This window comes from Cnephaeus nilssonii (genome assembly GCF_951640355.1).
Source record: "Cnephaeus nilssonii genome assembly, chromosome: 22".
In the NCBI taxonomy this organism is placed as follows: domain Eukaryota; kingdom Metazoa; phylum Chordata; class Mammalia; order Chiroptera; family Vespertilionidae; genus Cnephaeus; species Cnephaeus nilssonii.
In genome coordinates, this window is record NC_137093.1 from 12589230 (window position 1) to 12614180 (window position 24951).

Genomic DNA, 24951 nt, shown 5'->3' on the forward strand with positions numbered 1-24951 from the left:
GTCTCCTTTGGGAACCCTTCCTATCCCCATAAATTACTTGTATAGGGTGGGGCAAAAGTAGGTTTACAGTTGTTCATATGAAAAATCATATTAAATACAAAAATTAAGTATTCACAACTGTAAACCTACTTTTGCCACACCCTGAACAGAAGGATATAATCCCAGCACTGTCTGTAATGGCAAAAACAGGAGAGTCCACTAAATGCCAGTTATTGAATAACTAGAGAAACTTACATGAGCTAGCCGTAGAACATTATGCAGCTACTAAAAAAGTATTATTGCTATAGCTACTGGCTTATGAGATGTCGGTAAGGTATTAAGTGAAAAGTACTTTGTAAAAGCAGCATTAACTGCATTTAAAAGATAAGATGTGTTTAGATGAAAATGGAGAAAATATGCTGGTAGGCTGTCACTGTTCAGATTGTCAACATCTGTAACCTTGGTGGTGGAAATGAAGGTGGGAGTTAAGGACAAGACTGACTCTTCACCATACACTTTAGGTTTCTTTCATTACTTACGATGATTAAGTAACATGTAATTTTAAAGAGAAGGGGAGAGGGAGAGAGACAACAATAAGGCCAAGACTATAGAACTGGAAAGGTCCTTCCAGTGAAAAATGCTAACTCTACAATGATACATCAAATACCTTACAGCTACTTCTTACACATCTATTTTCCAAAATATGTTCATAGTTTCCTGAGCTACTAAAACCATCTGGACTGCTTACATTTATGGGGTAGAGTCTATATTACAGATCTGCGAGACAGGTCTAAGAATTTCCTTAACACTACCTAGAATTTTCTTTTATTTAACACTAATGGCCCGGTGCATGAAATTCGTGCACATTAAAAGGGAATTAGAGGAAATATTTTAATATTGCTATTTGCCCTTTCTCTATAATAGAAGGGTCAGAGATGAAAGAAAATTAGTAAAATGTATATGAAAATCTCCCTCCTGTCAGAATCTGGGGTGCATCGCGGGACCCAGAGTCAAGTCCCTGCCCACCCACTTGCGCCTTGAAATTGTGCAAGACCCAGACCCAGCCGGCCCCACCCATCAAGCCCCGCAGGGCAGGGGGTGCAGCCTCAGGTCCCTCGGCCCCGGGGGTGTGTGGCTTCAGGTCCCCTGGCCCTGGCGCAAGGGCATAATGACCATTTGCATATTATCTCTTTATTATATAGGAGGACTAGAGGCCCACTGCACGACATTCGTGCACTGGTGTGTGTGTGTCCCCCTCAGCCCGGCCTGCGCCCTCTCACAGCCTGAGACCGCTTGCTCCTTACAGCCTGCCTGCAGCGGAGACAGGAGAGGCTCCCGCCACCACCACTGCACTCGCCAGCCGTGAGCCTGGCTTCTGGCTGAGCGGAGCTCCCCCTGTGGGAGCTCACTGACCACCAGGGGGCAGCTCCTGCATTGAGCGTCTGCCCCCTGGTGGTCAGTGTGCGTCATAGTGACTGGTCGTTCCGCCACTTGGTCTATTTGCTTATTAGCCTTTTATTATATAGGATGAAAATTTCCAAACACGTACAAATGTAAAGAAAATGCCATGAACCACATACATTCTCATTACCCCATTTTAACAACTGTTAACACATGGCCAATTTTATCTAGTCCCGTCCCCCCCCCCCCCCGCCGACCAATCTCCACAGATTATTAACCAAGGTACTTTAACTTTCATATTTAATTTTAAAAGCTACTGGACATAGTGATTTCAAATGAAACTAAAAACACTTTCCTCCATGAATCTAGTAGTAACATGAAGTACACAATCAAGAGCAAAAACATCTTCACTTGAATGAAATTTAATAAATCGACTGCTTATTACAATTGATCAACTTAGGTGTCTAATAACTTTCAATTTCTAAGTTTTATAAAAAGTAAAACAACACTGCACGTTAGAACAGGTTTGAGTATCTCATCAGTACTCATTTTCCTTTGTTATGATTATTCTTAAAATTTACCTTTAAAGAATTCTCCAGGGTAGTCTGGAGGTGGTGATACCATAGGAGAATCTAGGTTTACAATGGATTTCATGACAATTTCTAATGCATTTCTTCCATACTGCAATAAAACAAATAAACCAGTTTTAACATTTGGGTACTCTTTAATCACATGACCAAGTCAATACTATAAAAATGATAATTATATCACAGAATCAAAAACAGCAGGAATAAATTATCTTTGTACATATTCTGCACTGCCTAATGCCTACTTCACACCTCTGCACATAGCAGACATTCAATCAAGAACTTCTGGGAACTCACACCTCATTCATTCACAAACATGTGTTATAGTCCTATTTTCAATAGGAATAAAAAGATAACTATATTGCAGAGCTGATCACTGAAGATCTCACTGACGTGTGAAATCTTGTCTTCCTGTCTATGGGAAACCATGATTTTACAGCAAAACACGGAGAGGTACCATTGCTAGGTTTTCAACAGTCCCCACTTCCACGAACCCAGCACACTACTGCGAGATCAGAGATGGAAATCTGAAATTACCTTATTGTCAAAGTTGAACCTGCTCAAATCTCTGGATTCTGTTGCTCTTCTGTCACCATGTGTAAGTGCCCCCTATCAAAACATAACATTTCCAATCAGACAGGTAACATACACCAGACTGTACATACATCTATACAATTCCTAAACTTACCAAACTCTCAAGTCTTTTAGCAACAATAGATGCAAATCTTTGTTCTCCCGCCAATTCAGAAATTAGAAAGACATATTCGGGAGCAGTAACTTGGTTTGATCTATGAGTTCGTCCTGTAACCACATTAAAAAAAAAAAAAATCAGATTGTGTTCACTAGAAACAGAGAATTCTGAGATCTATTCCTAACATTTAACACCAAGATGGGATTCAGAAACCCTGAAACAAGAGGAAAAATATAAAATTGTTAAATGCGAAGCATATCACTATTGCTACCCCAGTTTGGTTAACCACAATGTTGCTGATGCACAGCTGCTCTGGATTCTGCCCAGATTCTTGTTTATAATCACTGGGTCCCAGGGACGTGAAGATGGAAGGAGGGGAGGAGCGATGTGCCCTGAGTGAAGGCTGTGGGGATTGAAAAGGACGTGAGCAGCAGCTGCTCTGACATGCCCTGACCTTTAACCTAAAGGTCTGTAATGAAGACACTCCTGAGAAACCCTGTTCTGGGAGAATGCCACAAGCCCAATGAAGCCCCACTGCAGATCTTTTACATCTTTTAAAACAGGTATGAAAGAAAAAATATTAAATAAGTAAAACAGGCATGAATTCATGATGCAGTCACTATTTCAAGGTACATGCTACACACAACACTTCCAAAATCTGTATGTATGTGGAGTTTAAGATGTCTGACATTAAATACAGACTGATATGCACACATTTCGGGACCTTACCAAACTGCTGAATGGCTCTGTCTGCACTCCAGGGCAACTCCAAAGTCATGTGCACTCGCCGTCGTTGATTCTTGGCTCTCCGATCTGCTTGTAATGAAATACCTGAGCTGGCAGCTTCCGAGATGATAGCAATATTCTGTACCAAATATAAGAGAAAAAAAGGTAGTCTTTGCACAAAGACAAGCAGGGAAGTGTAAATAAAGTCCTTAGGTAGATTACTGGGGATCCATCAATACCAACTCTCCTCTTTCTAAATTACAGAACCCCCAATTTTAGCTGGGTGCATGGATGCCCAAAATGAAGATTACATTTTCCAGTCTCCCTTGAAGCTAAGTATGGACATGCTCCAGCCAGCAGGTAGTAGTAATGTGAACAAGGTCCAGGAAATGTCCTTAAAGTTGAGAACAAGCCAGTGTGGCTCAGTGGTTGAACAACAACCTATGAACCAGAAGGTCACAGTTCAATTCCCGATCAGGGCACATGCCCAGGTTGCAGGCTTGATCCCCAATAGGGGGTGTGTAGGAGGCAGCCCTTCGATGATTCTCTCTTATCATTGATGTTTCTATTTCTCTTCCTCTCCCTTCCTCTCTGAAATCAATTTAAAAAAAATATATAAAACATGTAAATGTTCATTGTGTGCAATTACTAAAATAATATAGGATAACAACATTCAACAGGGACAATTCATATTAAAAGAAAAAAACCTTCTAAAGATTAACCTAAATGTCTAACTATATGGACAGTATTCTTGTCGCTGAAAAGCATCCCACAAAAGAAAGGAAAAAAAGAAAGCATCCCAGAAAAAACATACCTTATCTCCATCCATAAACCTTTGTTTTTCTGTGATATTTAATATTTCCACAGGGACGTCAAGTTCAGATCTTGACTCATAAGATATGCTTCCATCATCATTGCTTACGACCCTCCCCTTGCGGCCCGTCATCTGCAAAGCCAAACAAACCGTGCCACTTACAAACTGCCACTTACAATTAAGGTGCCTGATTCAGACCCAGGACTCCTTCACTGGAGAAACCTGGTGCGAGGCAAAAGATATGATGAGCCAACATGTGTTGCACAGCCTGCACTGCACCAGGCACTGTGGGAGAGACATTGCAACATAGCCCCTGGTCTTGAAAAGTTCAGATTCCAGTGGAGATAGCAGACATGTGGCAACGATCAGAGGCCGCCTGCGGCGCAGGAACAGAGGTGAGTGTCTCAGGGCAGACACGCAGATACTAGGAGCTTGGGATGAGAACAGAGTAAGAACAAGAGCCCTAAGATCTGAGGAAACTAGACAGATCATTATGTGATGATACCCAAAATATCACTCATTCTACAGGGTTTTAAAGGTGGCAAAAAAATTACCAAGGAGAGACACAGCCCTGCTCAAATCCTATATACCTCAGCAACATTCTCAGGGCCGCCAAGTTCATCAATCAGCTCATCCAGGGTATTAGGAGGGAGGTCTTCAGCTAATTTTTCTAGTTTATCAAGTAGGTCTTTCTTCATTTGCTGGGCCCTTTCCACGGCATCCTGACTTGTTATAAGGCTGCTGTTGCTGTTGGTGTTGCTGTTAGCTAGATAAAGTACATTTATTAAAAATCAATACAGAGTTTAAATATTTGTTTTGTTTAAATTAAAAGTACATTTCACAGACAAAGCAAGCTTTCACATGGATACCTGGTGCACTGTTAGGAGCAGGTGAAATAACTGGTGTGGACGAAAAACTAGGTCGTTTTGATCCAAGACCTGATGCTAATAAGGCACTTTGAATAGAATCTGGATCTATACTTTTCTTTCTTTTTTTATCTTTGTTTTTCTTGTGGTCTTTTCTGATTAACCAAGGATCTGAAAGTTAAGAAAAGATAGGTGTCAAATAATTTGTTAAAACAAGTGGGAATCTTCAAAGGACAGGACCATTGAGCTTTTTTGTATTGTTAACGGATAACTTGTAAACGGTTGCCAACTACAGTGTCCAGTACATCCACACACAAGTCCATGGTTTGAGGTTAAAATAACTGCACAAAACTAAGATCATCTCACATAAGTGAGCTAACACTCCAGAAGACAGACAGGCTACGAGCTCTCCACCAAGCAAAGACTAGAATCTGTGTCATGTGTTTACTTCACAGAGGATAAAAGGTGTTAGTTACTACAATATCCCATGTCAAATACCCAGAAGGAATGACCCCTCAGCTTCCATTTAACACACTGACGAACTCACCGTCCTCATCGTCCTCACTGGACTCATCTCTAAACGGGTTGAAGTCATCGTCATCTCCAGAACTCAGGTTCTTGGAGCTCGCATAGTCACTCTCCTCGTTATCAGAGGCATCGGATTCGCTCCCACTGTCGTCAGAGCTGCTCCCAGTGAGGCCACCCACTTTCCGTGCTTTTTTGGCTTCTCGAGTTATTTCTTCGCCTACCCTCAAACCCCAGACAAGACCGTCAGCCAAACACACTGTTCTCAAAATCCAAGAAATCACATTTAGTTCATGAGTTAATTCAAATGAGACCGGTAGAAGAGAAGCATTTACGTAAATATATAAGAACAAATAAAATTTACAAAAAAGCTAGGTTATGTTCAATTATGTATCTAATTTATTCTTAAAAAAAAATTAGATACATATGTAAAAACTCAAGACTGCCTTCAAGTGCACAAGTTTCAAATGAAATCATAACAGAGATAAAAAAGAATCTCTGGTGCTGTCACAATTTAATTGTTTATCAGGCTGAGAGAAGAAGCCTAAATAATCATAGTTTTACAGAATACTTAACATATTAAAGCCCTAGCCGGTCTGGCTCAGAGGATAGTGTCGGCCTGCAGACTGAAGAATCATAGGTTCAATTCCAGTCAAGGGCACATGCCTGGGTTGTGGGCTTGATCCCTTGTAGGGGGGTGTGTGGGAGGCAGCCGATCGGTGATTTTCTCTTATCATTGATGTTTTTATCTCTCTCTCCCTCTCTCTTCCTCTCTGAAATCAATAAAGATATATTAAAAAAAAAAAACTTGCTGGAATACAGCTGACCCTTGGGTCTGAACTGCGTAAGTCCACTTATGTGCTGATCTTTTTCAATAAGTACTGTAAGTGTCATTTTTACAATCTTATGATTTTAATAACATTTCCTTTTCTCTGTCTTAGTTTATTATAAAGATACAGTATATAATACACAGAATATAACACAAAAAATATGTGTTAACTGACTGTCCATGTTATCGATAAGGCTTACAGTCAACAACAGGCTGTTAGTAGTTAAGTTCTGGGGGAGTCAAAAGTTGCACACAGATTTTTTGACTTGGGGGGGGGTGCTGCTAACTCCTGTGTTGTTCAAGGTTCAACTGTACAAACAGTAGATAAAACTGTTCTTTTAAAGCCACAGAAGGTGCTGATTTGAATTATGTTACTCAATATTCAGAAGATAACTGAAACAGCATTACTTTTCATGCCATGACACTAAGATAATAAAAACACTGCCAATTATACTATAATAATCAAGCCACTTTCAGGCATATTAGAAAATGTATTTCTTAGAATGAATGAAACAAGGTTGAAGTGTCAGGCATTGTGTTTGAGTTCACAGCATCAGGTTTCACAGTAAGTTATCATCACCCTTTATAAAGAGCATGAGAAGGCAACTTCTCAAACAACTTAGTAAGCACCTTAACACAAACCCATGTTTGTATTACTATAAAATGTCTAACAAACATTGGCTCATGTATTTCAATTATGAAATAATAAACTAACAGAAGCCTCTTTAAATAAGACTATAAATACACATATGTGCAGTTTTGACAACACAAAGGCCTGGATTCTGCTTCCCATATATCACCCACTAGCTGTTGTGAACCTGGGAAAACTCCTTAACCGCTTTGTCTTCCTGTACCTTAATTTCCTGTCTACAAAACTGAAAACCTAAAACCTGCTTTCATATGGATGCCAGTGCTTAGCACCATGCTAGCACTATTTTTTAAAAATAAATTTTTATTGATTTCAGAGAGGGAGATGGAGAGATAGAAACATCAATGATGAGAATCACTGATCGGCTGCCTCCTGCATGCCCCACACCAGGGATCAAGCCCACAACCCGGGCATGTGCCCTGACCGGCAATTGAACCGTGACCTTCTGGTTCATAGGTCAATGCTCAACCACTGAGCCTCGCCAGCCGGGCCATGACAGCACTATTCATATGGTTCAAGCCATGATTTAAAAAGGGTTTCTTGCGCACTGGAAACTACATGAGCGACACTGAAAATATGCAGCCACTTGCTGATTGAATGAAAGTAGTTAATTACCAAAGTGTATCTGCTTCAAATCTATACTATTTTTAACAACATTTAAAACAACAACAACAACAACACACACACACACACACCTTTCCGCTTCTTTATTTTATTTTCTTTACAGGGACTGTCTCTTGGTGAACTGTTGTTACTTGGAGCTGTCAAATCAATTCCCAGCAAACTATAAAGCTTTTTCCTGTCTGGAGCAGGGAAGTGTTTTTCAATGAGTGACTGCAACACTCCTCTGTTTGTAGGAGAGAGAAAGTGACAATGAGCTGTTCAGTGTTTTTTTTGTTTGTTTGTTTGTTATTTATTGATAATTAATATGCTTTGTTCAATCGTACAAAATACTGATAATCCAGGTCAAATGAATTTAAATATTCTAGGCCAAAGCTGTCCAATTGCAATATAATGCAAGCAGAGCCAAATACGTAATTTTTACTTTCCAGTAGCTACATTAAAAAGTAAAAGAAAACGTAAAATTTTAACAATATATTTTACTTAGCTCATTATATCACTTCAACATGTAATCAATTAACTATTTTATGTTATTTTATCTGAAATCTTTGAAACTTGGTGTGGATTTTATACTTACAGCACAACTTAATTTGGACTAGCCAAGTCACCTCAATATCCACACATGACTAGTGACTATCATTTTAGAAAGGGCAGTACTAGGCACCCAAGCACAGAAAAACACAGATTAGCAAGGGCATGTTCTGCTTTTAAAAGTCGTTTTTATTTATATATTTTTTAAAAGGAGCCATTTGAATGTATCCCCTAAAGCCGTGGTCGGCAAACTGCGGCTCTCAAGCCACATGCGGCTCTTTGGCCCCTTGAGTGTGGCTCTTCCACAAAATACCACAGCCTGGGCGAGTCTGTTTTGAAGACGTTTAACCCTTTGCACTCGCTTGCTTTTTTCTCGATTCCTTTATTCTAATGCTAACCGTGTGGAGTCACACTCGACATCCGAGTGCAAAAGGTTAAGTTTAAAAAATTTGGCTCTCAAAAGAAATTTCAATCGTTGTACTGTTGATATTTGGCTCTGCTGACTAATGAGTTTGCAGACCACTGCCCTAAAGCAAGAGATAGTATGGTGGCAAAAGTCATTTTGCTAATTTTACTACCACAGTAGGAACTGGCAGGATAGGCAAACAAACTGAAATACAATGCCAAAACATTTTTCTAAAACTCTTTCAATCTCATGACTATTTGCAATTATTAGAGCTATCTAAATTGGGACAAACTATAATTATTGCTTATATACTTATTGAAATTGCAATTTCAAATACACAAATGTGAAAGTAAAACAGAAACTAGACCCAGCTGTCACATTTCCAAGAGGTGCAAAACAAACAAAAATCAAGCCCTTTTGTTAATCATCCAAACACTTGGAATAATACTGTCAAAATGCTTAATATTTCCGCATTTCTGTTGTTTTCCAATTGATATAGTGTATGGATCCACACAGAATTGCAAAAACTAAGATCAGAAAAACTTTAAAAGATGATATAGGTGAATCAAAAATTTTACCTCCAGGAAATGCCAACATTGAAGTTAATCTAAGCCAGTGATTTTCAACCAGTGTGCCGCAAGAATTTTTAAAACATCCAATACCAATTTTTAAAACGTAGGGGCACTGACCTCTTTTCTCTTAGATTGTCAAATAAAAAAATGACAACAGCCAACACAACAATAGACATCCAGTATGAATCTATCAAAATTATACTTTTTTTTTGTCAGATTGGCAAAGAAATATATATTTTTGGTGTGCCACAGAATTTTCATTAGTTTATGTGTGCCATGAGATGAAAAAGGTTGACAATCACTGATCTAAGTAAAAAATAAAAACTAAAAACATTACTTGGCCGTTGAAACAAAATCATTCAGCTCTCCCCCGCCCTCTTCCAAGGCTTCTAATGTTCTGGCTTCTCCTGTAGACTGCAGGCCAATTACAACACACTGGAGAAAAAGAAAATATAGTGATTATAAATAAAAACATGCAGCACATGGTTTTAAAAGACATTTTTACATACTTAGTAAAATAAAATATTTCAAACAAGAATGAGCATTATTGTACACATGCTCATTTATTTAGTCTACATGTATTTGAGAGATGCTACGTGTATAAGAACTTAGCTAGGAAATAGCATACAGCAGTGGACACGCTGGAAACCCCGCCCCAGTTCTTTGTGCTTTAGGTAGAGATATATTCATCAAAAAGAAAAAAACCTTACTAAATATATATCCACATGTTATCAGTAGTTATATCAACAGATGGCCAAATTATAGTCATGGTTATTTCTTTACATTTTTTGAATTATCTAAATTCTTTATAACCACAGGTTGCTATTGTTATTTTAAAACCTGTATTTTTTACAGTCTTAGCTGTATTAATACTTTTACTACTATCCTTTAAAAGGAGCAGGCTTTACAGAAAACCTCAGTACTCAAAAGGTTTAAAAAAAAGCGAAACACATAACCAAAGAAGAAATCTCTTAATATGTTTTCCAACTTACTTTTCCATTCTTGATTTCCTCTCGAGCCAGCTGCACAACTCTCTTGACTTTGGATGCTATGCACAAGTATTTGAAAAACCTCTGGTGAGCAGACCAGAACTGACCCCACATGGACTTCTTCATGCGCTGCTCAGCATCAATAAGATCCGCAGCTTGCTGAAACCGCTCTCTTGCAATGACCCACTGAAGATGCACAACCAACATTTTCAGTATTTCAACTTTGAGTGCAAATTATTTTAAAATAACTGGTTCAATCAAATAATGTTACAGGCAAGACAATTTAACATTAATTTAATGAAGCATATTCAGTAATTTTAGGATCTCTAAAAAGGATTTTTAGGATGCTTACATAAAGCTGTCCCAAAATTCTTATGAACTGATAAAGGTATTTTAGGAAATAGTTACATTGTGATTTTTAAAACCATGCAACTTAAATAAATGGCTATTTTTAATAAATTAGGAAAGAGAAGGCTTGGAATATTAGGAAAATAAGGATACGGTGATGTGTGTTTTTTCTGGGAGAAATATACTCTCATGGGCTCACCCACATTACATTGAACAAAACTGACTAACAGAAACATTAGCAGGTGCATTAAAAATACTAGGAATTAAGGGGAAAAATCTCACCAGCTTGACTGCTTTGTTGTACATTTTTACATAGCTCTGAGAAAGAAGAACTTCCTCAATTTTGAAGGTCACTCCAGTAAAGCTCAGCTGTCGAGCAATGTACATTCCTCTAAGCTTCATATCCATAGCAACTATTTCCATGGCACCAACACCTCTGAATAAAATTAAAACACACAGTAACTATCATTAAATATAGTAGGGCTTTAACATATGGGAGAGAGGTTTTAGCAATACACATCTTCTAGACTGCTTCTGAGAGCAAATAGTGTACGCTGTCAGTTGCATTACCTCCGTTCCACTGCTTGAATAAAATCACTGAATTCTCTAAATGGAGTTCCTTCACCCCATATTCCAAGACGGTTCATATAGGCCATGTTTCGTGGTTCAGAAGCACCTGAAAAAGACCAAAATAAGACATATTACAGCTGAAAAAGACGACAGCTATCTTTTAAATAAACAGCTACTCACCAGTGGCACTAGCATAAACAACTCTGGCTTTTGGCAATTTGTTCTGAAGCTCTAGAACTGCTAAGCCTGTCTTGGTTGGCTTTGAAGAACCAACAGGACATAAGTTTTTTGCTTTATGACACTCATCAAACACTATCTGTAAGGAATGAATTAAGGAATGTATTACATTAGTAGCATGTGTCTTCAATCTCCCAGGAAGTTAACTTTTATTTCCCAGTAGCATTTGGAAACACCCAGGATTTCTAGGGTGGTGGCCCTGGCGTAAAATTCAAGATTCTTAGGAGAAAGGATGTTGTTGATAACAAGCTCCTGGGTAGTAACTTTTTAAAATAACACCTACGTGCCTATCATCCAGCGATGTCCAATCTTAACGTTTTGCCCTGTTCAGATTTTCTTTTTAATTGTTACAAACATCAATGAAGCCCTCTATGTGCCTCTCCTTGACTTCAACACCTCCCTCCTGCCTCACAAGCACCCACTGAATTTGGTCTTCAACTTAACTGGATATTTAATTATTAATTAGAATGAAGGAAAAGATCCATGCAGCAAGTTAAGTCCACCACACAGATAATTTTGTCAAACTCTGTCCATAGAAGCACTACTAGTAACGCACTTAGTCGGCATGTGGAATACTGCTGTCCCCATTTAGGACAGTGAGGGTGAGCTGTGACCAAATCAGTCAGGAAGGCACGGAGGCACCAATGTCACCTGTCTTCTCAGGCACTTTACCATGTGGGTCCCCAAAGGGAAAGAGTATTAGCATTTCCCACACCTCCAATCACTTTCCTAACTAGGGACTGCGATGCTGGCCTCCTTCACAAAGCAGAGCCAACTTTCTGACCCGCTGGACTCTGAGTAATCATTAAAGCTGATGTCCCAGCAATTTGTTTATTTAATCTCAGGATTCCTGTTTTCCAAATGTTCCTCCTTACACTAACTTTTGTACCATTAAAAAATATGAAAACACTTGTTGCAAAGGATACCACGCCATCAAAGTCATCGCCACACCAATGCAGAAGCTGTTTTAGCCTTGTTTTGTATTTACCGCCGGACTGACTCTCTCCAATAAGGGAAGAATAGGTGGCAAAAATCACACCCTTTTTCACACTCCCATTATGTTTGGAAGAAATTTTTCCATACTTAAACTAAAAAAGAAAGAGAAGAATTTAATAAATACACTTTTCTCTCTGAAACATGAATCCCATCCGCATGTTTGATAGGAATCTGGTGGTCCACAGTGGGCTTCAGGGGAGTTAAGGACTTCCTAAGAGCATACACAAAATTTCTTACACATATGAATATACATACACACACACCCACATATATGTATACACAGCTTTATGCTACAAGGGTACAGTTTTCAAAGTCTAAAAAAGTCTATCACACAAAAAAGATTACAAATCAAACTCCCCTACAAAAGTCACAATATTCATTCTATATAGAAATCACTGTAATTAAGTAATGAGGGATATACAAGAATTGCGATTAATAGTTAATGCGCCCTTCTTCAATTACACTGTCTCAGAAATAAAAAAAAACAACATTTTAGGTGCCAGTTACATGTTTTTGTTTTGAACAGTTAGTAGTCATTCAAGCCCTAGCACTTTACCTGCCAGTCCAGTCAGGAAGGCCCACCCTGAAAAGCACCGGGAGTACAACACTGAGCCCACCTGGGCCTCGTGTGGCAGGTAGATTCATGTTTACTTATTGTCAAAAGGCTACAGGGAGAGGCGTGCAGGAATTGGGTCTGTCTACTCCACCCTGTAACTGAGCAATTGGTGCAGAGCTGGAGGACAACGAAGATTTGCTAAAACCTAAGATTCTAATCACATTGGACTGTGCTATAGACGCTGAGACACATTTTCTTCCACTTGACAGAACTGTCTTAATATGAGCACAGGTCTGGTACACAGTCCACTGATGCACAAGGGTCTAAACCAGTCTCCAACCGCAGTAATCGCCTAAATGGTGTGATGGGCACACCATCTGTCCAGCTTTATTACACTGTACCCTTTCAGAAGTTAATTCAGCACTCACTAGGTTTCCTGTGAAATAACTCACTGAATCCTTACAACAACCCTCTGAAAAAGAAACTTATTATTCCCGTAACACATGAGTCAATATTTAGTGAATGACCAACTGAATAGAAAACTTTCATACCTTATTTAATGAATGGACCAAAATGTTTTTTGCTCCAATATCCCTCAAATCTCTTTCAGCATCATATTTCAAATCATTAGAAACACTGAACCTGCCACAAAAATAAATAGTAAGTAAATAAATACATACAAATTCCATCATTCTGCCAGTTTTCAGAAATAAAGCCAGACCGTAATCCTTCAAAAACTATATACCTACTCATTAAACCCCCTGCCCACATGCGGAAGTAACTACCCACATAGGAAAGCTTCCACAGCCAGTCTTTAGCACTTACCACAATGCTCGTTTTCTACTCAACAAATAATTTTCATAGATGATTCCTGCTATTGTTCTTCCTTTCCCTACACCAGCACCATCACCTATTAAGAAGCCAGCACGATCTCCATTAGGTAGGAATGTTTCATGTTGCTGGGAGAAAAAAAAAAGCAGGTAATTACTACTTTTGATATTTTGGTGATCTGTCTTTCATACATTTTGTTAGGGTTATAATAACATGACCTATGTTTATATAAATGGCATACAGCTTGGCTTGGCATGGATATTTCCTTTTATTTACCACAGTCAATCTTGCGACCCTCGCATGTACCAGGTTAACTAAAATTAAAAATGTAACACGAATTCTTCCATGCCCCCTTCAACACCTGCACAACTTTCAGCCACTGGGGGGAAAAGCTGCAACAAATAGCCATGTATGTTCTTATCCAGTGGTTCTTTGGGATAGACTCCCAGCAATGGAATCGCTAGGTCAAAGGATATATGCATTTTCAGTTTTAATACATATTCCCACTGAATTCCAAAAAGGAATAGCATTTGTCATTTTCACTAGCAATGCACTCCACACACCCATGCTACCCATTTAATTTCCTAACACATAAAATTATAAAATTATTATATTCACAAGTTTTTCATGCAAGGAAAACTTACCTCTGGACTGAAACAACTATATTATATAGACTAAGACTAAAGAATAAATACTGTATAAAACATTACTGCTTACCTGGGCTGCATATGTAATTGCCTCAAGCTGTAATGCTGACAACCAGCCATTGTCAATGGTTTCTTCAGAAATGGATGCTTTGTACCAAACATCGGGAGGAGTAACACTGGATAAAGAACTAGTTTCCACCACAGCATCAGGATGACGTAGCCCAATTTTTACTAAATGAAAATTTAAAAATATTTCATTTTAATCATGCTAGGTAATACTTCCATTTATATTACAAGATATTGCAGTATTTTACCTATGACAGAAACTGTAAGTAAATAAGTAACTATACAGAGTCACTGACTGATGGGAAAGTACTATTTAAGTTTGATTAAAATGACCAATTTATCAACTATCTGTTTTAAATAGTGACTTGGTGATTAAAAAGACTTAGAAAAATAAACTTAGTACACACCAGGTTCTCCCCAGTAGTAACAGAACATAATCCTAGATTCAGGGGTTTAAGTGAATGAATCATTCACTTCCATCAGTGGAAAAGGTTTGCAATATAATTTTAACTTGAAAATTTCAAAAGAAATCCTGGCTATAAAATTAAACAATAACTAGTTCCCCAAAATGTATAAAGCGAGTATAATTTCAAATAGGGGTTGGGCCCTAGCTGGTTTGGCTCAGTGGATCGAGTGTCAGCCTGTGGACTGAAGGGTCCCGGGTTTGATTCTGGTCAGGGGGCACATGCCCGGGGTGCTGGCTGGATCCCCAGTGGGGGGTGTGCAGGAGACAGCAGATCAGTGATTCTCTCTCATCGAGGTTTATGTCTCTCCCTCTCCCTTCCTCTCTGAAATCAATAAAAATATATTTAAAAAAAACAACAATATAAACCCAAGCTTTTATTCTTTTGTTTGTTTGTTTTTTTAAGTATCTTTATTGATTTCAGAGAGGAAGGGAGAGGGAGAGAGAGAAACATCAATGTGCCCTGATAGGGAATCGAACCGTGACCTCCTGGTTCATAGGTCAACAGTCAACCACTGATCCACACTGGCTGGGCAAAGCTTTTATTCTTGATTTTAAAAGACTTCAAGACACCTTAATCAATAAAGAAATTTTTAAAAAAAGAAAAAAGACTTCAACCTAAAACAAAGTTCTAACTTTGTATAGAAGAAAAAAACAACACAGTATATATGTATATATTTTCAAACATATTCTAGTTTAAAACATTACAAAGCTGGTGCTTGTCAAATCCTTAGGTGCCCACACTGACAAATCCTAATAGATAATAACGTGTGTGGGAAAGTTTTTAAGTTCAAGAGGAACCTGGAAGTCTTTCATTATTTTGGCAAATCCCAAAGACATACATTTTATTGGCATATACTCTGCGTAGGTTTCTGCATGACCCATTTCTTCTTCATCTTCTTCCTCCGGTTCATCTTCCTCTTTTACAACAGGAACCTTCTGTAACACAAAGAGAGCATAATCAATTCTAATTCGAGAGACTAGAGGCCTGGCCACACATAAAAACTCTTCTGCAGGAATACCCACCATCTTTAGTCCTGGAAACATTCTCTGACATCGGGATTCCTCATGGCTTCCCTGCTTCTCCAATGAGCACAGATCATCCATGACTTGCTCTCATCTCTGACACACAAAGGGGCCACCACAGGGCTCCACCTGCCTTTTATTTGTGTAGCCTTGGGCAAATTAAAATTCTAAGTCCGCCCACCTCCACTTTATCTCAACTATAATAGGAATGCATACTCTGCTAAATAACCAGGCTCCTTCTGTCTCCCTCTACCTTAGCTCCCCTACTTAAATTTAATTAGAGGATAAGATGGTAATACTAAAGGGTCACAAAATCCAGGGACTACACAGGTAATATTTCTAAGCCAGTGGGATATACTAGTAAAATGGCAACTGCCACCAAGCTTAGAATATAGGAGACACACAGGAGGCACGGAGACTGTGGGACCTGGGCAATGCCTGCCCAACACACAAAGTAAATATCCACTAGTCAACTCCAGGCACATTTTACTGGGTGAGGAATGTGGGCCTGGGGTTCTCAGGTACTCCTATTTTTTTAAGAGGACCTAGAAATCAGGATTTTTATGTGTTAGCAAAAATTTAATAATTTTCAAAAACTTGGGGAGGCCAAATAAAACACATGTATCCACTGGTTTTGGTCCATAGGCTACCAGTGTGCAATCTGTTGGATGTTCCCAAACTGCAACACAATATAAACTTTGGCATATTATAGGCAAACATGGGTTGACTGTGAACCTGAGCACTAACTACATACAACATTTCTTGGAGAAAAATGCACTGTTAACTTTCCAGAAATCCGCTTAGGTAAGCTGTTGATGCACAAACATCAAGTCCTGGGACTGCCAGCACCTGTTCTCCAGGTCCCCGCACACAGCCTCAGGCACAGCTGCGCTGCCGTCTAATTCCTACTCCATTCCCAAGTCCCATCAATCCTCTCATACTGTTATGTGTAGTTGTCTTGTACCGTTTTCCTTTTCCCTGTTCCCCTCATCCTTTCTAATGCCAAGTTTAGAATTATTTAACCAACCTCCTCCAAGCTCTCTCTTCCCTACCCGAACTCATCCTGAATCATTTGCAGGTCCCTCCACTTCCAGGCTGCTGCACCAAGACCAAGGTCCTTCAAATTCAAGTCAGGACCCTCCACAAAGCCCAAATCAACCACTCCATATTCTGCAAGCCATGTGCCTTGGTTTAGTGTCACCTAAGCACTTGGCTGCCACCACCTCCTCTGTGCCTATTAATGCTTTAATTTCGCTCCCTTCCAAAAATGCCCTCTTGAGGTCTCTCCATACCCAACACCCAAGCTCCGTTATACCTCCTCTATAAAATGAAGTCTTCGCATGCCCAGGAGATCTCACCTTCCTCCACACTCATAACCCTTGTTGTGAACATCATAATGTACCTTTTGCTGTACCTTGTTAGTTAACATGTTTGTCACATTGCATGTTTATTCAAGGGGGAGCCATGCAATGCAGTACACTTCTGGTAGAAACCTACCACACACACTCAGTATTATACGTAGTGCAGTTTTTACATAAATGTACAGAATTGATGGACTCTGTACACTGGAAGCATACAGCATTTCCAAAATGTAAGAAAAATATTATCCTATTAATTACTCATACCTAGACCATTATATGATCTGACAGCTCATAAACAGCTATACATTCATATTCAATCCTAAATGAACAGTTACCAAATACTTCCCTGGGTTTTTTCCCCCGATTAGATGTGATTCACAATAAAAAGATGTTGTCCTGCCTGGTGTTGTTCAGGGGTTAGAGTGTTGGCCCACGCACCAAAGGATCAAGGGTTCGATTCTGGTCAAGGGCACCTCTAGCTGGGTTGCAGGTTCAATCCCTAGCCCCAGTTGGGGTGCATGCGGGAGGCAACCAATGTGTCACTCTCACATTGATGTTTCTCTCTCTCTTTCATTCTTTCCCTTCCCCTCTCCCTCCCACCCTTCTACTCCCTCAAAAACTCAATGGAGAAAATATCCTCTGGTGAGGAGTAACAAAACAAAAAACAAGATGCCAGTACTTCATATATCATGACATCCATCTTATCAACTATGCAAGTTTTAACCACCTTGTTCAGTATGTATGTTTTTTTCCAGTGACGTTTAATACTGTTTCATTAGTTTATGTAGCTGAGTAGCCCACCTTTACCCAAAAAAAGTTTCCTGAGGATTGTTCTAGAGCACTTTTAGGCAAGTGTCTTTCACATGACACAAAAATACAGATACAGCTTTGAAACTCACCATGGTCGGGGAAAAACTCCTCATCTTCATGTCATTTATCCATATTCTTGCTACTTCTTTATTAGAAGACTCTTTCTTTACTGTGCCGTTGCTTACATCAGCTGAAGGGGAGAGTCAATTTACATTTTAGAACAAAGTCTCAATTCCTTTTCCTACAGTTTTTAAAAAATTCAGTAAAGTTTACCCACTTCATAAACCCAAATACACCAATCTGCTTATCAAACTAACTTAAAGTTTGTATAAGGATGAAAACATTCAAAGCTGTGTCCCATTTTGGAAGAATTAACCTTAGAAAACAATTTAAAAGGAAATGTGCACAAAAAACTTGAAAGCTATTTATCAAAAAGAAAGCTTTAACCAGAAGTATTTGATAGTTCATTTCAATACACATGCCAAGGGCCAGCATTTCTTAAAGATACTTCACTTGGGGACCTGGTTGGGGAACTCAGAGGTTACAAAGTCATCCTGATATGCCAAGGTTGTGGATTAGGTCCCCGGTCAAAGCACATACAAGAAGCAATGAATGAATGCATAAATAAGTGGAACAACAAACTGACATCTTTCTCTGCCCTCCCCCCCCCCCCGCCCCTTTACTCTCTAAAATCAATTTTCAAAAAAGATACTTCACTTGGTTCATTAAAAACCAACAAAGAAACAACAAAACCTAGTATTATCACCAAGATAGAATCAATCTCACTGGATCTGAAGGTACCTACTAACTTTCAAGGCAAAAGAATTATTTCCGGAAAGGAAAAACAACAACTGGGGACTAGCTTCCTCCTTTCCTCAGAATAAAAACAAGTAATTTAGGATGAACCTTTTCTTCTCTTATACCAATGCGTTGCATACTTTTTAGATACAGCAACAGAAGCCCTCAATCTGAGTGTCTAAGTGTAACTGCTTGGTCAGGGAGTCCAGAGCCCCTGTAACTAGTCTACATCTCTAAGTATTCGGGAAGCATCCTGGAACCTGGGATTCTTGAGATCATAGTGTGAAAATCACACCAAAGGCAATGATTAGCGTCTTGTCTGTTCTACCAAAAGATGGGGAGTATTTAGGAGCCTGTCACAGGGAGTCCAAAACAACTAGGATTAAAGTGCTGACAAAATAATGCTGAACAAAGACAATAAAGTTACTTTGGGTCCCAATTTGTGTCACAGAACTGTAGGAGAGCCAGTGAACAGTTCTCAAAGTGGCAGGACTGGAGCTCAAGTGAGAGATGAGAACCCCTAAGGGCTAAGGGCTCCAAAGAGGGCAACAGCCAGAGATAAGAAATACAAGAAGAACATGCAACACCTTGCTCTGTGCAGTTTCATACTTTTAATGTTCTTCGCTTTCACTATAAACATGACTCTCTCCTGCAACACAAACATGTGCTTATCTTCAGCATTCACTTACTGTTTCTTTTTCAGCCCTGGCCTGGTCTGACAAGAGTTGCTCAGGCTTCCACACAAGGACGGCCTTGATTTGCAGTCTTTTGTCTTGTAAAATTTTTATATTGGATGTGGGAGTGTTACTGTACCGCTCCACTCAGAGATTACATTTCTACTGTTTTCTGTTCTCTCTAAACTTTTTCCTCACATGGCATATACCCTCTCTTTTAAATTATGAAAGCACATACTGACTTGAAGGGTGGAGTGGAATACTCAGAGAGGCACGCACATAAAAGCAGCAATCTCTCTTCATTAAACCCAAAAACTTTAATGAAAAGCAGCTTCTACTAACTGCTGATCACTCCAAGTTTCCCAGGAGCCATTCAGATGTTGCCCTGCACCTCAACTAGGTGCCACAGTCCTGCTCTCCACAGCAGAAAATAGAAATCAGTCCTAAGACAGTGAAAATAATTTCTCAATGGTTATCTAGCTGCCAGATTACAGTTAGTTCAAGAGAGTGACGATGAGAGTAAGACTATAGTGATAAAGGCACAATAGTATAGACCCAAACATAAAGATTAGATTATCTTGTATCTTTAATTGCATTTGTCCCTGAAGACACAGCTAGTTCTACATCATCTTACAAACACTTTGCCTCTTCCTTTAGAATGTCTCTAGTCCTCTACTTTATAAACACAAGCACATTACAACTTCTAAGCAGTCAATTCTACCACAAAATTATACATTAGTCTACATCAGGTATTAAAACTTATCTCCTGCCAAAACTGGTTTGGCTCAATGGATAGAGCGTCGGTCTGCGGACTGAAAGGTCCCAGGTTCGATTCCGGTCAAGGGCATGTACATTGGCTGCGGGCACATCCCTGGTAGGGGGTGTGCAGGAGGCAGCTGGTTGATGATTCTCTCTCATCAATGTTTCTAGCTCTCTATCCTTCTCCCTTCCTCTCTGTAAAAAATCAATAAAATATATTAAAAAAACAAAAACCAAAAAACTTATCTCCTGCCTGGCTGGTGTGACTCAGTGGTTGAGCATTGACCTATGAACCGCGAGGTCATGGTTCCATTCCCAGTCAGGGATAATACTATATTATATAGTGGTCAGCTCAGGATATAACTGAAATTAGAGTTAGCATCTCCATCAGTCAACATAGTTTGTTTATATATAAGACAGGGACTCAAATACTATTTAGTTCAATGGAGAAGACAAGGAAAAAAATATCCCTCTTAAGAATTCACATTTTTCCATTTCTAAAGATATACTACTAAAACTTGATATAACCAAAATTAAAAAGAGACAGATTAATTCTATTTTACCTTTAAAAATAACCATACTATACTAAATACGAAGCTTCAAATTATAACCTCTTCCTGCCCTACACAACATTTTCAGTTTCTTTCCATCACACTTATCCCTGACATATTATGTAACTTACATGCTATGAAACGCCACTAGAATGCAAGCTCCATGTGGGAAGTGATTTCAACAGTTTTCATCTCAGCCATAGCCTCAAAAACCCCAGAACAGTGCTTTACATATAGGCACTCAAGTATCTGTTCAATGAGTGAGCAACAACAAAAAAAGCCACACCAGAGCAGGAAAACTAACTATAAAATCTACATTCTTTATGCATAAATGAATTCCTAAAAAGGTGTGATCAAAATATTATTGGGCTGTTTCCCTTTAAATCTAAACCTATCATTAAAGTATTATGGATTAGCTAGTGGTAATGATTGTACAATCCTGTGAATATATTAAAACCCACTGAATTGTATAGTTTAAACGGGAAAATTTTATGGTATGTAAATTGTATCTCAATAAAGCTGCTATAAAAAATTATTATAGGGCCCTAGCCGGCTTGGCTCAGTGGATAGAGCGTCAGCCTGCGGACTGAAGGGTCCCAGGTTCGATTCCAGCCGAGGGCACATGCCTGGGTTGCGGGCTCAATCCCCAGTAGGGGGCATGCAGGAAGCAACCTATCAATGATTCTCTCTCATCATTGATGTGTCTATCTCTCTTCCTCTCTGAAATCAATAAAGAAATATATATATATATATATATATATATATATATATATATATATATATATATTTAAAATTATTATAGGTGTTGACTCTTCAAAGAAAACATAGTGAATTATTTTATAACTAGAGGCCCAGTGCATGATTAAATCATGCACATGTAGGGTCCCCTACACGCTTTCGCTTTCGATCACGGGGGAGCTGGGTGCCTGTCCGCTGGTGCACCAGGCCTTTCAGAAGCCTCTGCCACGCCGGAGGCTTCTGAAAGGCCTGGTGCCTGAGCGGACAGGCACCCAGCTCCCCCGCTTTTGATGGTCCCCGGCGGGACGTGAGCTTGCTGCCCCAGAGGCCCCTTCTATGCCGCAGCACAGCCATGGCGCAGACGCTGAGCTCGCGCCTCCGCTGGCGACGCGAGCTCAGCGTCCCGCCGGCCCAATCAGCTACCCCGGCCTCCCCGAGTCCCGCCCCCCTGGCGCCTCCTGGCCAATCGTGGGCTATTTGTCTATTATTAGGTAGGATGAGAATATATGTACTTTAAAGGAGAATTTACTAAAAACACAACTGTCCATAAGTAATGAAGCCAATGACAGGCAAAATCATAAAACTGTAAAGGTCAGAGTTCAAGTATCAGACTATCAGTTTAAAGCTTGTTCACCTCAAACATGGTCCAAGGACCACCAGCAACAGCATCTCCAAAAAGCTTAGAAATGCAGAATCATGGGCCCCACCAGACCAGAGCTACAGAATCTGATTCTGTTTTTGAAGAAGATCCCCAGTGATTCACAGGCATATTAAGTTTGAGAAGCACTGATTTAAAGGATTGAGAAAAATATTAACCGGTTATTCACCATATATAAAACTAAGGTCTCATGATGTCAATGAAACTACTTGGCAATTCCACACCTCATTTCAAAGTTTAATGCTAAATCTTCTAAATTTTTGCTTCACTTGAATTGTGTAAGTACTATAAGTATACAGTCATAAAGTTATTACCTCTTTCATGTCCAATTCTTTTAAGACCCAAGAAAGCCTTAAAAACACACTGATATATCGTATCAAAGGCAGACAACTGACACCACTGAAGGCAGACTTACTAGCTGCTGTTGCAACTGGCTGAGCGATGTTAGCTGGTGGCTTCAGTTTCATGAGTTCATTCAGACTATTATTTTTCAGAAGGTCCTTCAGTTGAACCTGGTCTTTTGAAGGTGCAGAGGTCATGGCATTTCGTACTGCTGGTACTGAGACCGAAGGGCGTGTGTTTGCAGAGGTCTGGATAAACTTTGTTAAAGTGATGGTTTGCCTATTCGTTGTTACGGGTGGTGTTTTAGTCATTACAATTGTAGATCCCAAGGTCGGAAGTTGATTTATTTGATTCAGCACAAATGTTGTTGTAGATGGAGGCTGCTGCTAGAAAAGAAAACCATACACATCACACCACTGAAAAATGCTGTCTCCTCTAATGTAGCCACTATCATAAGCAGAGTAGTCCATTTAAAACCTAAAATTGACTGTTATTCTTACCTAACCACTGGCATTTCATTTTTAATTAAATGATTATAATAAACTATCAACTGGAACACACCATTTTGAGGAAAAGAAGGTACAGAAGTGTAACATTTTATATAACTGTTGGGGAGAGCAAAAGTAAAATGGGACTCTCCTAAGCAAGCTGTGATGTACAGTAACCTTGTAACACAAGGAACAGAAAAGAAAGAGTGTATAATCTCAGCACTGCCCCAGCTAGGTACATCTCTTCACCTCTGGAGGCCCAAGCTCTCTGAGGACCGTTTTCGGTTTCTAAGATTCCAGGACTCCTGTCCAATGTTTGCTATCACACAGATTCTACTAATGTTTAGGACAAGATAAAACCACCAAGCAGAGCTCTAAATTCCCAAGTCACACAAATGGTCAGACAGGTACATTACAAATAATCGGTTATTGTGTCACCAATTAAAAAAAGGTCAAGATTTGAGATAACAATATGTCTGTGACTACAAGCAACTAAAGTATAACTGAGATACTTTTATAAATGTAAGTTATATTTCTACTTCCTTTTCACCTCAAACTATGTTATTTCTCCATGACCCCTGTAACAACAATCTTCCAGATACTACTTATCACTTTTAAATAAAAGTCAACAAGTTTATCACATTACCAAATTTTAAAGTTTGTCCAATAATTTTATACCATTAGGCTTAAGTTAATAACTGCTATGTTTAAAGCACAATTATAATCACATAAAAATTACATACCAATGGACAATAACTTAAGTGAAAATGGAGAACAGTGGGATAATGCAGTTTATCTTTTACTTCATAAATTTTATATCATTTGCAATAAATAAAATAAATTTGTTTTGTCCAAATTATCTTTTGACCAATATAAATAAATAAGAATGAAACAAATGTTTTACAAAATAGGTGAGAGCAGAATATTGGGAAAGAAGTAGCAAAAATCAGAACTAGTGAGATAAAACTGTTTTGTATGAAAGGTTATTTCCTTACTATATCCTAAACCCGTGGTCGGCAAACTGCGGCTCGCGAGCCACATGCAGCTCTTTGGCCCCTTGAGTATGGCTCTTCCACAAAATACCACGGCCTGGGCAAGTCTATTTTGAAGAAGTGGCGTTAGAAGAATTTTTAAGTTTAAAAAATTTGGCTCTCAAAAGAAATTTCAATCGTTGTACTGTTGATATTTGGTTCTGTTGACTAATGAGTTTGCCGACCACTGTCCTAAACTATTTCCGTAGTAATGCCAAATCTAAATAATTCTTACCCTAACATTTAACAGTGCTGGAGTAGGTACCGTCTCTGGTTCTTGTTTAACAGGAACTGCTGCTTCAGTCTCCAAACCTAGTTCTAATGTACTAAGTGGCACTGACTGGAGAGAAAACAACATCGAGAAAAAGAATGACGCAGTGAATTCCGTTTCAAGAACAAGAGATGTATGTATTTTATTAAAACAAAAAATATTAAGCTTTACATTCAAATGGAATGTAAAATCACTAGTGCCAAAAAAGCAACAAACTCTGCAAGCATACCAGCTTCACAAAATTTCACTAACACCAGAATCTCACTTTTGCTTTCAGAAAATGTGTATAGTAAAACCTCAGAAAAATGCCCTATAAAGTACATAGAGACAACTAGTAAGGAAATTAACCATTCTCCCAGGAAAATAAACAATTCATCTCTTACTTTTATATATACAACGAAGCAAAAAATGTTTTGATTTTCATTGCAAATGTTTTCCACCTCATGAATGAAGACTAATACTCAACATAAAAATAACCTTCACATACATGTTTAAGTTAAGCCTTAATATTACCTACTTTTATAAGTAGAAATTAAAATTAAGG

General features: G+C 38.9%; 1 protein-coding gene across 4 annotated transcripts in view; it reads right to left on the minus strand.

The window, feature by feature from the left end:
- Nucleotides 1-24951, minus strand: part of SBNO1 (strawberry notch homolog 1) — a 46004-nt gene that overhangs the window by 11898 nt on the left and 9155 nt on the right. Inside the window, exons 3-24 of one of the 4 annotated variants that reach the window (XM_079762428.1) lie at nucleotides 24372-24476; nucleotides 22691-23000; nucleotides 18187-18287; nucleotides 15743-15839; nucleotides 14442-14602; nucleotides 13719-13852; nucleotides 13445-13535; nucleotides 12268-12429; nucleotides 11285-11420; nucleotides 11105-11210; nucleotides 10817-10970; nucleotides 10190-10372; nucleotides 9535-9632; nucleotides 7763-7914; nucleotides 5612-5809; nucleotides 5068-5235; nucleotides 4789-4964; nucleotides 4199-4330; nucleotides 3388-3523; nucleotides 2656-2768; nucleotides 2505-2576; nucleotides 1962-2061 (exon numbers count right to left, since the gene is read on the minus strand). In XM_079762428.1, the coding sequence (XP_079618554.1) occupies nucleotides 1962-2061; nucleotides 2505-2576; nucleotides 2656-2768; nucleotides 3388-3523; nucleotides 4199-4330; nucleotides 4789-4964; nucleotides 5068-5235; nucleotides 5612-5809; nucleotides 7763-7914; nucleotides 9535-9632; nucleotides 10190-10372; nucleotides 10817-10970; nucleotides 11105-11210; nucleotides 11285-11420; nucleotides 12268-12429; nucleotides 13445-13535; nucleotides 13719-13852; nucleotides 14442-14602; nucleotides 15743-15839; nucleotides 18187-18287; nucleotides 22691-23000; nucleotides 24372-24476 (3085 nt within the window). Of the gene's footprint in view, nucleotides 1-1961; nucleotides 2062-2504; nucleotides 2577-2655; nucleotides 2769-3387; nucleotides 3524-4198; nucleotides 4331-4788; nucleotides 4965-5067; nucleotides 5236-5611; nucleotides 5810-7762; nucleotides 7915-9534; nucleotides 9633-10189; nucleotides 10373-10816; nucleotides 10971-11104; nucleotides 11211-11284; nucleotides 11421-12267; nucleotides 12430-13444; nucleotides 13536-13718; nucleotides 13853-14441; nucleotides 14603-15742; nucleotides 15840-18186; nucleotides 18288-22690; nucleotides 23004-24371; nucleotides 24477-24951 lie in introns of all 4 variants that reach the window. The other 3 variants (XM_079762427.1, XM_079762430.1, XM_079762429.1) reach the window with 3 other exon arrangements.